Source organism: Misgurnus anguillicaudatus, chromosome 10, assembly GCF_027580225.2.
Source record: "Misgurnus anguillicaudatus chromosome 10, ASM2758022v2, whole genome shotgun sequence".
NCBI lineage: Eukaryota > Metazoa > Chordata > Actinopteri > Cypriniformes > Cobitidae > Misgurnus > Misgurnus anguillicaudatus.
In genome coordinates this window covers 22,395,208-22,412,031 of record NC_073346.2, presented here as the reverse complement: position 1 = coordinate 22,412,031, position 16,824 = coordinate 22,395,208, and the positions used below count along the sequence as shown (strand labels likewise).

The 16,824-nt window shown below is 38.2% G+C and overlaps 1 protein-coding gene across 1 annotated transcript in view; it reads right to left on the bottom strand.

The window, feature by feature from the left end:
• Window positions 1-16,824, bottom strand: part of jarid2a (jumonji and AT-rich interaction domain containing 2a) — a 45,686-nt gene that overhangs the window by 21,723 nt on the left and 7,139 nt on the right. The window contains exons 2-5 of the mRNA XM_055210052.2: window positions 11,686-11,809; window positions 9,236-9,386; window positions 8,684-8,853; window positions 2,653-2,829 (exon numbers count right to left, since the gene is read on the bottom strand). Coding sequence (XP_055066027.2) covers window positions 2,653-2,829; window positions 8,684-8,853; window positions 9,236-9,386; window positions 11,686-11,809 — 622 coding nt within the window. The remainder of the gene's footprint in view (window positions 1-2,652; window positions 2,830-8,683; window positions 8,854-9,235; window positions 9,387-11,685; window positions 11,810-16,824) is intronic.

Genomic DNA, 16,824 nt, shown 5'->3' with positions numbered 1-16,824 from the left:
CTTTTATAAATCTGATTAAACTAAAGACTCTTTGGAGATATAAAGGATGTAATAATAGTCTATAGGTACTCCAAATTAACATCAGAAATGCAGAAACAGTCGAGATGACTCATAGACGGTTTCATCGAACGCACGTGCGGTGACGCAATACGTGTCTGGTCGGAACTTTACTTCCGGTTTCAGTATTTTAATGATCTGACTAGTTGCTAAACTGAACTCTTGAACAAAGACCTAGTCGAAAATATTTATTCTTAGCGGATTTTACCGGAAGTTACGTGTTGACCACGAAAGCCTTTTATGTTGTTACTGCTGAAACCGTCTAAACTCTCAGAAAAAAGGTACTAAAGTTGTCACTGGGACGGTACTTTTTAAAGAGGTCCTAATATGCACCTTTTAGGTACAAAAGTGTACCTAAGTGAACTTGCTACAGTGACAACTTTGTACCTTTGTGTACCTTTTACTCTGACGGTATGTTCACACAGGGTGAAAGCGTAAACCCTTCCCATTCACTTTCAATTGGGTGTCGTCATGCTTTGCCGAACTGAATCGTGGATCCGTCTGCTCTGCGTCACTGCCGTTGCTCATGGCAGAAGTTGAACATTTCTCAACTTTTCAAGGAGCAAAGCATGCGGCAGCCAATCAGATCGCCTTATGCAAATGACCTAGGCAGAGTCAGCCAATTACATTTATGTAAGACCGGAGCATGTGTTGTGGCCACTGTGATTGGCCGTTGGCCACGCTTCAGACAAGCCTTCCGTTAAGCGTTAACGCTTCCGTCCCGTGTGAATGTACCATGAGGGTATTCCCGGATGAGGCTGTGTTATCAGTTTCAGGCGAATGTTATCTCGTAATAACAGACCAGAAAATTTTGTAACTGCTCAATCAGAACTGAGCATTCCAGAAAGCCACAAAATTATTCAATAAGCTTTGGGCAGTTTTCTTTATAACATATCTATCTATCTTAAGATGTGGAAAATAAACTTAGGCCTTGAGGTTTGCTGCTGAATAGTTGAGCTCAGCCTGTCTTTTCTGCTTTCCACTTTCTTTGCACTTGACTTGAATTATTGCACTTATAAAAGAAAACTGCCAAGCAGCTACAGCAACACAGTCTGCACACTGTACAAGCCTTGTGCATAAAGTATATGGGATTTAAAAGCTCAAATATCGTAAAAGCAAAGCTGCTCATAGGTCTCAAACAAGCATCAATAAATCCAACATAAAAACTGAAATACGCAAACACAAAATAACGCCGTGTTAAAGATTAATCTCCTGCTTTGACTTAAAGATCAATATAATATTACATAAAAAAGCATTTCACATACACACATACAACCACCCACCCACACTGCAGTTCAACAAAAGTTTCAAGTTTTGAGACTTTTAAAGTAAGTGATTGAAAAAAACATATGGTGAGCCAAACAAAGTCTCTAATGTTGGCAGTGAAAAAAACAAAACAAGTATTGAAAAGCTTGCTGGGTCACTCTACTAAATGAAGGTAAAGTCTGTTGCTTCTACTGGGATCAACTTATCATTTAAACTGTTTGGAGCTCGTCCAACGACGCACATAAAAGTGTCATATTTAGCTTGTGGCTTTGTACGATGTATAAGGAGAAGTGGCTCTGGTTTCGTTATAAAGTATGAATGCACAACATGAAGCCAGTTTTATACGGCTTCACACAGAGTTTCCTTTCAGCATGCTAACCAGCACACAGCCATGCAGGACGCTCTGCAGATGCACAGATTCAGCGGCAGAACTTAAGTGAGGTCATTTCAAACCATCACACAGTTTTTTAGGAATGCTTAAAAGACAGAAATCAATCGAGTGCAAGAATAAAAACACCAGAAAGATGTAGTTTGAGCATCATTACACGTGTTTATCCTAAAGGTTTAGTTCGCACTGGAATTGTCCTGAGAACATGTGGAGCAATATTATGTGACCGTGGTGTCCGATTGCACCGCAGATTTTGCTGAGTGAGCAACAGGGTCTGGTTACCAACTTAAAGGGAGAAAAAACGAGACAACGACTCCAGTGTAGTGTTTACCTCCAATCTTTGCATAAAGTCTTCCTGCCCTGATTTAATCTGTCAGCTATAATTAGGGTTGAAAACAAGCGTCAAGTGTCGCTATTAATATGCAGTGATAAAATTTAATGTGAAAATAATCAACATGCATACAAATAAGGCATAAATATTCAACACGTTGCCTATTCGAGACCTCTTTCCATTAAATTGTTACCCGTTTTCAATTATTTTAATTAAAACATTTTACTTGCCCATATACAATGTGTTTACTTTGTGGAATGCACACATGGTCGTATTCAGACATGAATACCTTGTTGTATATGGATGGCATACAGCAAATGTAGGCAATCTGACAGAGTGCCGTGTATAGACACGGCTCATTAACTGTACGGTGTGGAAAGACGCAGGACCATAACTTACCTCACCGGGTTCCAAAAATGGAAACCAAATGTCTATCCTGTCTGCTACTGCTGGCAGGGCAGTAATACACTGCACATTACACAGACTACACAGTAAAACAGACTTTAAAGCACTATTTATGTGAAAAAGGACTGTAAAAACAGAAGCAAGATAAAGTTTATGAGAATAAGCATTTAAGCGTAGGTGTATGGTTGTTGTTGCGTGTAGGTACCATGACCGTTGGCAATGCATTTGCTGGGTCCTCTGCTCTTTCGTGGAGTAGACTGGCAGGATGCAGAAGCATTGCGAGCACTGTCTTCTTCCTCTTCCTCATCCTCTTCCTCGTCTACATCTTCATCATCTTTAGCACTACCAAAGTATGCCATGTTGCTGGGCAACGCAGCAGAGCCTGGACCAATAAGAAAGGGAATAAAGACAAAATAAGGGAGTGTCAGGCAGAGAGAGAGAGAGAGAGAGAGTAAGAGGGAGAAAGATAAAGAGAAGGTAGGAATGACTACTGCTTCAATCTACAATTCCACTGCTATCTCTTTATTAAAGAAATTAAGATTGATCTTAAAGAAACAGTTCAACCAAAAACAAAAAATCTGATGATGTTGTTTACTTAAATATTTTGCATGTAAAATTTAATTTTATGTAATAAAGATATAGTTTATTGCATTTTTTATTTATTACAATAAATGTAATCTGCTGTAACACTTTTCTTAATATTTTCACCTTCAGATATTCCGTGAAAACTTAAAGGGACACTCCACTTTTTTTTTAAAATATACTCATTGTCCAGCTCCCCATATAGTTAAACATTTGATTCTTACCGTTTCGGAATCCATTCAGCAGATCTCCGGGTCTGGTGCTAGCACTTTTAGCATAGCTTAGCATAATCGCGCTAAAAATAACCAAAGAGTTTCAATATTTTTCTTATTTAAATCTTGACTATAATCAAGGACTTTGCTGCCGTAACATGGCTGGAGCAGGCACAATGATATTACGCAGTGCCCGAAAATAGTCCCCTTGGTAACTTTCAATAGCAGGGGACTATTTTCGGGCAATGCGTAATATCACTGCGCCTGCTGCAGCCATGGTACGGCAACAAAGTCCTTGATTATTACGCCGAAAGGAGAGTATAGTTCCTAGCAAATCACAACTTTTAATTTTCAATCGGTCTTAGTACACGATGTAACTACAGAAGAGTCGAATTTTATATAGAAAAAATATAAAAACTCTTTGGTCATTTTTGAGCGCAATGCTAACGGTCTAATCAGATTCAATGGATTATGCTAAGCTATGCTAAAAGTGGTACCAGACCCAAAGATCGTCTGAATGCATTCCAAAATGGTAAAAATCAAATGTTTAACTCTAGGGAAGCTGGAAAATAAGCCTATTTTCAAAAAAAGTGGAGTGTCCCTTTATAAGGCCTCTAGACCAAAAAAAAAAGCCAGAGTTATATTAATTTGAAGGTGTACATCACCTTTTTAGAAGTTGAGAAAAGTTTTTGAACTTTATGCAAATCATGAGATACTTTTGGGAGCGACTACCAATGAGAGTGAAGCTCACATTATTCATCTCTCATCAGTTACTGCAGTGGACAACCAGAATTAGGAATGCCTCCCAATGACCTCATTCAAAAGACCAACCAACCGGTGCACTATACATTATTGAAGAATGGATAGGCAGAAGATAGGAAATTATTTGTAAAATATGACTCAAATTTAGGTTTGTTTGTCAAACACAGATACCTTGTGGTTTCAGAAAATATGGGTTCGTAACATCACGTAAAAATTTGAAAATAATATCCTAATTTTCTAAAAGATGTATCCATTGCATCAGCTTAAAAAGTTTCATATCCTAATTAATTTCACTGTCCCAGTACTGCATGAGAGAGCAGTTAATAGTTGTAATGGCAAAGTGGCTCAGTGCAGTGCTCATCTAGACTGCTATTGATCCTTACTGAAGGGTTCAGTGCTCACAATGGAGTGCCTGTTCAGAAGCTTTATTCAACATTCCCTCAATAGCCATTAATCTGCAGTCACTGGGTCCATGGTGTTTGCATGTGCTGTAGCATGTGATCGTGCACATGCCTGCACGACAGACGGCCTGTGTACGCCAACGCTTGGGAAGGGGGTAGGGAACAGGGACACCTAGAGCAATATGAAGGCTGTACGTCTCTTTTAGTATCGATCCAGTTCTCCTTAAACCATTTTGTACATCTGAGGAGACCACAGTAACCAACAGTGTGTGAAATGTATATTGATACCTGATCATATTTGCTATTATACAGATTCATGTGAAATGTCATTAGCATCTGATTGTAGATGGAGTACTATAATTTTCAGGCGAAATGAGAGCTAAGAAAGAAACTCTGGGCCCAAGATTACTAGGCAAGGCTTTTTAGGCCAACCCTCTATCATCGAGTACTTTAATAAGGGCTCCTGGGGGCTTTGAGCTTCTGACTATTATTCACAGCTCAAGAGGTAACTGAACAGTTCTTCTATGTTTTCTGATAATGGCACAGATCTAGGATTTTGAAGAGCATGGAAATGCGAAAAATAATGCTGTTTTTCATGCTACAACACAACAGTAGCAAGGTTAAATTTTTTCATCAATAAGCAATCATGCAAAAAATCGAACATGATGTGGAAATTACGTTATGAAGGAAGGATTTTTATTATTTTTGGAAGAGGTAGAAATGTTATGACACATGATTTGGATTTAAATTCTTCCTGGAAGCACAGTGTGACTTTGCTTGAGGAGCTTTGTGCTTTTCTGTCTGTCCCTCATGAGCTTATGGAGAGAGAAGGAGAGAAAGCGTTGTTTTGGTCACAGTCTTGATGGGCAGCCAAGGGGACCATTCATACATTCAAAATCTACTGCTTTCATACTATGTAGTAGGCAAAAATCACTTTTTGTTGATATTTGAACTGTTTTCAAACAAACGGAGCGTAGCTAACTCCTCCCCCTCCCTTCGGTGCTTTCATGAACGCGCCCAACCCCCACCCCCAAATCCTTCTTTTCGTTTATTGGCTGGAACACTTTGTTATGTTTTCCGGTGGTAGGTTTGGCCACTGTGTTTTTATTGCAGTTTGTGGAGCCTGGGCTGTCTACAGAGATTGCGGTTTTTTACAGTTTGATCAGCGGACAGGCAGAAAGCAGATAGTTAGGAGATGTTTCCTGTATGTAACAAACAAATGTTATGGTCTAAAACACATGAATTCGCTTAGAGCACTTTTAAAGAAGAACATTTTCTGGAAGGCATTAAACTTTTGTGAAAATTATGAAAAATGCTGGCAACTTTAAAAAAAATGCTGGCAGCGAAAGAGTTAATGGTACATATTAGTAGCTTAAATGCACATACAGTACCAAATGTACATGTATCTGTACTTAAATGGTATATATTAGGACCTTCATAATATTTTTGACCTTTTCTAAATGTCAGATGACAATGAAAACAATGTATGTGTACTGTACCCACACATACTACAGTATATAGCACTTCATCAAATTCACTACATAATGTCACTGTCTGTGATTTCAGACACAGGGTTAAGCTTCAATCACTTACGAGTCATGTCATGTCATGACTTTTAAAAATGCAATAAACTGACACACGTTCCTGCTCTTAATACCAACCCAATAATGAAAAGAGGTTCGATATTATCACAGGGATGAATGAGACTCAGAAAAGATGTTCTCATTTACATTTTTTATGTCTGGAAATCCATTAACCCACTTTGCCCTCAGCCAAAAGTCCATGGCAAAACTAATCAGTCTGCTCTGTGTCTTTACACAGCCGTGTGGGGGAGAAAAAAGAGAGAGACAAAGTTAACCATTTACCAAAACGGAAATGTGTGAGGAAGTGCGAGAGAGAAGAAATAAGAGGATAAGAGATGATATGAAGTTAACTCAATTCATGTCTGATAGGTTTCTTTAGCTTTAGACTGGCAGTGAAATATCTGATAAGGGACTGCAGCAGCAGAACGGCACATCACTTACAGCTGTCACCGAGCCAGACTGAGATTATATTATCACTGCTGCAGAAATCTCACAGTAAATTGAACCTAGTTAAGATTAAACTGACCTGATTCAGCAAACATGCTATTTTCTTAACAGATGTTTGGATCGACTTGTTAATGTGCTCTGATGTCCCTGAAATGTTTTTCATTTTTGTGCACCTCACTTAAAGGGATAGTTCACCTAAAAATGAAAATTCTGTCATCATTTGCTCACCCTCAGGTTGTTACAAATGTGTATACATTTCTTTGTTCTGATGAACACAAAGGAAGATATTTTGAGAAATGTTTGTAACCAAATCGTTTGTGGACCCCATTTGCTTCCATAGTATATTTTTTTCCCACTATGGAAGTAAATAGGGTCCACGAACAGTTTGTTTACAAACATTCCTCAAAATATCTTCCCTTATTTTTTCATTTTTGGGTGAGCTATTCCTTTAAGTAACAACAAGCAACCTGCATTTATGTAGCAAAATCTCAATTTAATTTCTGATTTTATTAATTTTTTTAGGGCTGCATAACAATTAATTGCGACTAACCGTTTGCATAACAAAAGTTTTTTTTTTACATCATATATGTGTGTGTACTGTGTATGATAGTGGTGTGTGTATAAAAACACACACATGTATGTATAATTTTAAGAAAAAAATATATTTAAAGATTAAGGGCCAATCCCATTTCTCTGTCTTACCCCTTCCCCTTCCCCTACCACTTCGTCTTACCCCTAGCCCTTGTCCCTCAAAACCAAGTGTTAAGCGCTAGGGGTGAAAACATACCCCTATGAAATGAGACACCGCTATATTTACGGTTACGTCATCAGTGAATCAGCCGCCGAGTTTCTTCTGGCGTCCCTGTGTGATACAGGACGGTATACGTAAAGCACGTACCGATGTCTCCAAAGCAAGTAGTGTTTTGCACTGATATCAAACGAAATTCGCTGCTAACGTTAATGGAATTTAGTTAAAACTGTAGACAAGCATGCAGTCCATTCATGGCTAGTTAGAGAAATACGGGAATGTTGTGCAAATCAGCAAATACGGGAATGTTGTGCAAATCAGCAACGTAACGTTAGCGTAGCAAACTAGCGAAATTTTAAAACATTTAAATTAAGAACATAATTCAAATATATATGAACAGGACTGTGTAGAGCACAAAACAAGACGTTAGTAATTTTGGCGGAATGATACGAAAGGTAAAGCGGTTACTGTGCCGTTATCAGTACAATATCGCATACCTCTTAGCCAATCAGATTCAAGAACCAGAAAGAACTGTTGTATAATTAATGTTAAACTATGTAAGTGGCGCTCTGTGGCGCGACAGGGATTTAAGCAACTTCCTGAGTCGTAGTTGGGGGCCGCGGACAGGCATTAAAGCAGTATAGTAACCATATAACAAAACTCTCTGGAATAATTCATTCTGATTGGTCAATATTTCTGTATAATGACTACTAAACTGTGTAACTGACAAAAGTAACACGCAATCAGTAATTTTTTACATACATTTTTTTCATCAAGAGTGTCTCATCACTCCACAGTCTCTTTATTCTCACATAAGAAAATTATTTCAACTAAAATCTATGCTTTATGTCCATTTATTTACGTATTCTATAAGTAGCCATAACTATCAGATTCTTATTCAACCTCCAAGGGCTTATTTTATGAAACCCACCAGGGCACAGAACATTATCCCCTCATATTACCTCCATTAATAATGCATCACCAATAATAAGGTAATAAATTATAATGCAATGGGTGAAACTGGCTCTTCAGTGGCAAGGCATATCTTCAAGACGCGCAAAATCAGAAAAGCCTCAAAAACTAAGTCATGGTCAAAGCAAATCTTGCTTAAAGGTGATTATATGTTCGTGTGTACAAAAGAAGAAGGATTGGGGTTGGAGTAACCACAGCTTTTGGGTTTGAGGTAAAAGGTTAGCCTTAACTAGAGCACTGAGAGGCAGGCTTTCATTTTGAATTGTAACACTAGGCCATTTCCCAAACACAAACAATGTAAATAACACCACAAGGGATGAACAATCATGACATTTTTTAACAGCTCTATATATAGCTTTACTGCTGAGATAAAGAACCTAAGCTATGCTATCCACGCTCATTTTATTGGTACAAGCAATAACGGAGACTCCCAAGTGAAATTATGGAGCCTGTTTACATTATCATTTTATAATGTTGTATGAGTGTGAAAATGAAGAAATTAAAAAAGAAAGAGATCGAGCTGACCCACCTCTGAGGCAGAGGAAGGTGAGGAAGTCTTCAGTTTTGGGTTTGCGTTTTGTGAGGTGGTTGAGCAGGGCAGTGGGGCTTGGGGGCATGACCTCCAGCATCTTCAGTGGGGTGGACGTGGGAGAACAGGGATGAGACTGAGCAAACTTCCTCTGGGCCTGTAGTCTTGGCCTGATGTGACAAACAGAGAGAGATGGGGAATTAGCAAGAGACATGGACTGTACACGGTTAAAAAGACTGTATTGTGTTAATACTGTTTACAACACAATGATTTGTTTTATGAATATAAAGGACGGTTAAACAAGCACTTATCAACATAAACCAGCCAAGACCAGAATGGAAATGTTTGTCTTTCCAGTTTGTCATTTTTATTGTTCAATGATACATAGAATGTAATTATGAATAACATCTAATTTAAGTAATCTGATATATCCCACCAAATTAAACTTGATCCCATAATAATTTCCCTTAATTTAACCAACACATTTTCTAATTGGGGATCTTAAAGAGAAAATAAGTTGGGTAAGGACAGTGAAGATCTCAGTAAACTTACCTCTTTCTGACAGGCCCCTCGATTGAATATTCACGACTGCAGTCTTTGCTTTGGGCTCCATGCTGTGTCCTGTCTGACTTACAGTTTCCAGCATACAGCCCAGCTTTAGCTTTAGCTCCCGAACCATTCAAATGACCATTTGCGAATGAGCCTGGGAAAGGAGGTAAAGTTGTATGCTTAAAATAAAGATATAAGAGGAAAACTATTTCCTTCACCCTTTATTTTCGAATATTTCTAAGGCAATATGTAAAAATTAATGAATGCAGTGTAAACAAATCCTCAAATATGCACCATTGTGCAGCACTTTAAAAATGGAAGAGATACAGTACAGTGTCCTGCCAAAATACATTTGTCCAGGGGTTTCAGTCATGTCAAATGGCCAAACATGAGTCTGTTAACTACAAATACAAAATGTTATTAAAAAGTTATTGCTATTTGTAATTCTCCTGCCAAGTCGTACAGTAAATGTGTCATTTTATATAATAGGACCCAATAAAAACATCAGTTAGCCAAACACAAACAGCAGGGTTAATGCGTCACATATTGCAGTAAAAGATTTTTATATTTGGACTGTATTTAATGCTAGGGAAATGTCTTGAAAATTTCTGATTTTGACAAATCCCTCGTTGTTGGCTGCTGAAGAAGACAGAAAAAAGCTCACAGTTCTGTTCATGCCCTTGACATTTACTGTTAGATGATGCAGTGCACCATACACAGACGGGCAGGTCATTAAGTTCACACCATTACAGTGCAGTGTTTTAGGCAGTGAGAACACAGCACAGCTCCGGCGAATGAAATCCGTACAGAGATGGTATTATTCAAGGCGTAATTTACTTTGCTCACACATTTTCTGTGCAATAATGGCAGAACAATAATAATCCTAGTGGATCATTGAGGGCCTGATGGAATAAAGAAAAGTCCCACAATGCCGTGCCTGCTCTAGGAGTGTCGCAACTGGATGCAACGACATGAGTTGAAATATCTAAGGTAAAAAAAATCAAATATTATGCCAGTGCAAAGTCACTTTAAAAACAGCTTATGATAAGCTTACTTACATTAAAGTGGACATTTCACAAGACTTTTTTAAGATCTTTGGTGTCCCCAGAGTATATGTGAAGATTTAGCATAAAATATCATATAGATCATTATAACATGTTAAAATTGTCACTTTGTAGGTGTGTGCAAAAATTTGCTGTTTTGGGTGTGTCCTTTAACATGCAAATGAGCTGATCTCTGCACTAAATAGCAGTGCCATGGTTGGATAGTGCAGGTTAAGGGGCAGTATTATCCCCTTCTGAAATCACCAGGGGGGCAAATTTCAATGACCTATTTTTTCACATGCTTGCAGAGAATGGTTTCCAAAACTAAGTTACTGGGTTGATCTTATTCACATTTTCTAGGTTGATAGAAGCACTGGGGACCCAATTATATCACTTAAACATGGAAAAAGTCAAATTTTCATGGTATGCCCCCTTTAATAAGTACACATTAGATAAAACTATTCTGGGTAATAAATAGTTTTTAAAAAATTCTACGAAATGTTTGGGGACACCCAGAACTTCATAGAGCACCATGGCATGGACTACAGCACCATAAAACATCAAGCTTGTCGGAGCCGATGGTGTAGTGAGCAGCGCTCCGACATGTGGTGCTTTCCCACTTTCGGCGATCCGAGTTCGATTGCCGGCTCAAGGTCATTTGAAGTTTTAAAATGGTCCTCTCTCCTCCCTGTACTTTCCTGTCCTCTCCTAACCTCACTATTGAATAAAGGCAAAAAGTGGCCAAAAAACTTAAAAAAAAAAAACCATTAAGCTCATTTTACAGCAATCTACTATTAAAATCTAAAATCTGTGGATGATAAAGGCATTTAAGCATTTGTACCATTATTAAAGGTCACGTTCTTTCTGAACCCCTTTCTTAAAACCCTAGTTATTGTGTAATGTTGCTATAATAGCATAAATAATACCTGTAAAATGATAAAGCTCAAATTTCACTGCCCGGCGATATATTTTCTTTAACAGACTTTGCCTTTCAAAGCCAGAGAACAGCCGTTTTGGACTACAGCCCTCTACTTCCTGCTTTAATGACGTCACTAGAACAGTTTTTTGACTAAGCTCCGCCCACATGAATACGCCAGTCGCCAGCTAAGCTAACGGCAAGCTACGCTGCTATCGAATCACAACACACTAAACAAGCTACACAATCAGAACTCGATACGTATTTCTGAAGGAAATACTTCATAGAACAAGGAGGACATCAACCCGTTTTGAGGACAGTGAAAACAGGGGTTTACAGATAAGTAAATTGTGTGAAAAATACCGTGTTGTTTTACAAGTGAAACATGAACACATGTTATATTGCACACTGTAAACAGCTTCAAAAACACAGAAAGATCAGGACCTTTAAATTCACATCTGAAACCAACAAGAAAAAATCATCATTAAACTTACCATTAACTAATCCAGTAGTGTTCTCCATTTTCCTCTTCTGAGCTCTCTTGAACTCTTTAAGGGAGAGGTAGAGCACCCTGCGCACCACCCTCTCTTCTGACCAAGGGATTCCATCATTATCATCCTGCAGAAATCAAATACAGTTCATATAAAAGACCTAAAATAAAAACAATGCCCAAAAACTTTTAAAACTTCAAGATGTATGTATAACTAAAACTGGCAAAAACGACTGTATCATGAAAGCTTTAAAAACTGATGTTTGCGCTATAAATATTTAACTTGGCTGCAGCTTTATAATCTTTGAACAATCTGCCAGCATTATGTCAAAAATGGCTTTTATTACCGAATGTTCCAAAAGCAATCCCACACTTTTATTGTTAACAAAACACTCCTCCAAAGATGTAACGCAGAATGCTGTAGTAACACATCTTCTGCACAAGGTCCGCAAGAGATCCTCGCTTTTGCTGTCAACAATGTCAAAACAAGACTTTTATCCAATAATGATCTCTAATACACTGTTAAATCTCACCACTGTTAGTTGCCTCAGCCTGTCAACAGCACTATAAGCAAAGTAAACTGTTAGGAATATGCAGGCAAACTGTTTTGCCATGTCTGCTGTAATCTAGGACTGCCACTTTATTATTCAGCAATGGGCTATTTATAAGGGGGACCACAGTACAGATAGCTCAATAGATTTTCAAGAATACCAGATTAGTAACATGCACCTATTTACACAGTTTTCTACATTCAAGTGAAATGAGGTAAATGCATTAAGCCCTTTAACAAAGGCTATATAGCACCAGCCAAGGGTAAAACACCGAAATGCTGCTGAATCCTCAGTACATTGTGCAAATACACTATAAGCATAAAAGCACGGCTTCAATGAAGCCTGTTCAAATTTTACACATATTATACACGAGGAATTTTTTCCACTTACAGACTTACTTTTTAGCAAAGAACAAGACAAGTTATAAGCCCGATACCCCCGCGACAGCAATGTGAAACGCTTGAGATGATTAGGACGATGTGAAGTGCTTGACCCCGGCCTAGGGCCCCCACGTGGCACACAAAGAAAGTGGCACTCTCTAGGGAAGTTCAAGTCGCCATGGAGACAGATTTACAGGGCGGTCTCTCTGAAAGTCTCTATCAGAGTTAAGTCAAAACGATATGACATTTCACAAGCCAGAGGCAAGCTATATTATTTATGAGATTACACAAGCAGGGCAGCAAAAAAAGTAGAAGCCACAATCAACGCATTGCCAGACAGGAAACAAATTCCTTCTCTAATAATAGATACAACAGCACAAAACAACTCTATATTGCTCTATATTCTATTTTTAAACTTACAACGCACAAAGCAGTTATCTGGAGATGTTTAGTTAGTAGTTTATAAATCTATATTTGATCATGAATCATCCTGATTCTTACAAAAGGTTGTGTGTGTGATAAAGCAGGTTTATATTACACTAGTGTTAAAGTGGCTTCTCAAAGCCTGTGCATTACTGGAGTACAGCCACATAGTCAATCTGTGGCCAAATTCACCATCCTTATGCCAGCATGAGGTCCTCTGCCAAATCCAAAATGAAATTTTCTTGCTTGACGATTGGAAAATGACAGTTAATGGGGGTCATATGATGCGATTTTATGTTTTCCTTTGTCTTTGATTTGACAAAGTGTTGCTTGTGTTGTCACACTTTAATGTTTTAGATCATCAAACAAATATTAATATTTATCAAAGATAACACAAGTAAACACAACATGCAGTTTTTAAATGAAAGCTTTTATTATGAAGGGACCCCCCAAAACATAACTTAAAGGGTCCATGTCACAAGACTTTTTTAAGATGTTAAATAAATCTTTGGTGTCCCCAGAGCACATATGTGAAGTTTTAGCTCAAAATATCATATAAATAATTTATTATAACATGTTAAAATTGTCACTTTGTAGGTGTGAGCAAAAATGTGCCGTTTTGGGTCCTTTGGGTTTTTGTGTCCTTTAAAATGCAAATGAGCGGATGAAGTGCAAACACTGATCACAATGATGGTGGTTTGTTGAAATTGAATTCAATTGTGCTGTGAATTATTTTCTCTCTTTCACTTTCTCTCTGCAAAAATTGCAGTGCTGTGGTGTGGTTGGATTGTGCAGATTAAGGGGTGGTATTATTATAATAAGAGCTCCTTATGACATCATAAGGAGAGACAAATTTCAACGACCTATTTTTTCATGTGCTTGCAGAGAATTGTTTACCAAAATTAAGTTAATGGGTTGATCTTTTTCACATTTTCTAGGTTGATAGAAGCACTGGGGACTCAATCATAGCACTTAAACATGGAAAAAGTCCGATTTTCATGCTATGGCCCCTTTAACGTTTATTACACCCGAGTTCAGTTTCCCTAGCCACACCCAGGCCTGATTACTGCCACACCTGTTCATACTCAAAAAATTAATAAATGGGACCTGTCTGACAAAGTAAAGTAGATCCTCAAAAGCTACAAATCGTGTTGAGATCCAAAGAAGTTCAGGAACAAATGTGAAAGAAAGTAATTGAGATCTATCAGTCTGGAGAAGGTTATAAAGCCATTTCTAAAGCTTTGGGACTCCAATGAACCACAGTGAAAGCCATTATCTACAAATGGCAAAAACATGGAACAGTGGTAAACCTTCCCAGGAGTGGCCGGCCGACCAAAATTGTCCCTAGAGCGCAGCTACGACTCATCAAAGAGGTCATCCAAGACCTTACAACAACATCCAAAGAATTGCAGGCCTCACATGCCTCAGTTAATGTCAGTGTTCATGATGGCAAAAAAATGGCCTGCATGGCAGAGTTCCAAGACGAAAAACACTGCTGAGCTTAAAGAATATAAAGGTTCATCTCAGTTTTGCCAGAAACCATCTTGATGATCCCAAAGACTTTTGGGAACATACTCTGTAGACTGACAAGGGAAAAATTTTATTTTTTGGAAGGTGTGGGTCCCATTATGTCTGGCGTAAAAGTAACACAGCATTTCAGTAAAGGAAATCAAACCAACAGTAAATTATGGTGGTAGTAGTGTGATGGTCTTTGGCTGTTTTGCTGCATCAGGACCTGGAAGACTTGCTGTGATAAATGGAACCATGAATTCTGCCGTCCGGCCATCTGTGACCTCAAGTTGAAACGAATGATCCAAAACACACCAGCAAGTCCACCTCTGAATGGCTGAAGAAAAACAATATTAAAGATTTTGGAGAAGCCTAGTCAAAGTCCTGACCTGAATCCTATTGAGATGCTGTGGCATGACCTTAAAAAGGCGATTCATGCTCAAAAACTCTTCAGTGTGACTGAATAAAAACAATTCTGCAAAGATGAGTGGGCCAATTCCTCCACAAAGCTGTAACAAACTCATTGGAAGTTATCGCAAACGCTTGATTGCAGTTGTTCCTGCTAAGGGTGGCAAAACCAGTTAATAAGTTTAGGGGGCAATCACTTTTTCACACAGTGCCATGTGGGTTTGGATTTTGTATTGTATTTGTATTTTTTATAATAAAAAACTTAGAAACTTCATGCATATTGTGTTATCTTTGGTTAATATTTAAATTTGTTTGATGATCTCAAACATTAAAGTGTGACAAACATGCAAAATATAATCAGGAAGGGGGCCAACATTTTTTCACACCACTGTGTGTGTGTGTGTGTGTGTGTGTGTGTGTGTGTGTGTGTGTGTGTGTGTGTGTGTGTGTGTGTGTGTGTGTGTGTGTGTGTGCGTGCGTGCGTGCGTGCGTGTTAAAATAAAATGTATGGGTTAAATATCACAAATTCCTTAAAATAAAATCTACTTCATATCCTCATACATGATTTTTATATTTGTGTCAGTGTCTCCAGTTCAAAGGGTAGCAGCTCTCACAATTGCACCAGCAAAGGTTTCTGAGCAGTGAGCTACTTTTTATTACACTGCCAGTAGCTCTGTCTATTATTGATAAAGGTGTATTGTGTCTGAATACATGAGGATAAGTCTATCACAGTATACACAAAGCAACTATTTTAGAACGGCAAACTAAAACCGTAAAATTTAAAGATTTTATTCTGACAAGACGTTTCTTTATTATTAGTATAGGCATTAGAAGTGGGCGTGCAAAAATGACTCAATAGCGCTACTTGCAAAATTTTAAGAGAACAGCTCTCCCGCTACGAAAAACATACAGATACAAAATTTGCTAGGGTCATCTATGATAAATTGCAAAGATCTTGACTTTTTGTTGAAGGGCGTGTCCATGGCGGCCTGGCAAATTATGATGTTTGACCATGAAACTGGAAGTTGTTGTAATTCAGGCATACAATGTCCGACCTGCCCCATACTTCACACGGTTACTAAGGGTCCCAGCCTGAACACATCAACATAGCAAGATACAGTCATAGCGCCACCTAGAGGCAGCAGGAAACACTATGGTTCACTGCTCTTAGAGATTTAACAATATCAACATCATATTTGGTCAGTCTAATTAGAATTTTCACATATATTTAGACACTAAAATTCCTATCCCTAGTGTTCACTGTTTTTCCTAAGGCCATCGGGTGGCGGTGCACATGCGTGCGAGGGCCCTTCCATCGCTGCTTGCAGCTTTAATTAGTCTATGGGTTCACTTACATTTTCCTCCAGAACTGTGAATGTTTAATGGATGTTTTCAAAAAAGACACAAGAAAGTAGAATTATTTGTGTGTTGTCAGCTTATGCACATTGTGTTTGTCTATTGTTGTGACCTAGATGAGGATCAGATCACATTTTATGGCAAATCACTGTAAAAAAACAGTCCCTTTCTTGGGGTTCACATAGTTTTTCTTGCTACTGTACCTTAACTAAAAATGTAAATTATGTCATCATTTACTCAAACACAATATGATAAATGGTGGTTTCTTTTTATTTGGACAACATGCCAGCTTCTTTCTCTTTTATCCCACTGTGGAAGTCAATGGGTACCGTCAACTGTCTGCTTAGTACCATCATTTATCAAAATATCTCCTTTTGTGTTTAACAGAAGAGAGAAACTCATACAGGTTTAGAACAACATGAGGGCATGCAAATGATGAAGAATTTTTGTTTTTTAAGTGAACTAACCCTTTAACTTTTACATAACAAGAATGTAAGGCAACAAGAAATATAGAAG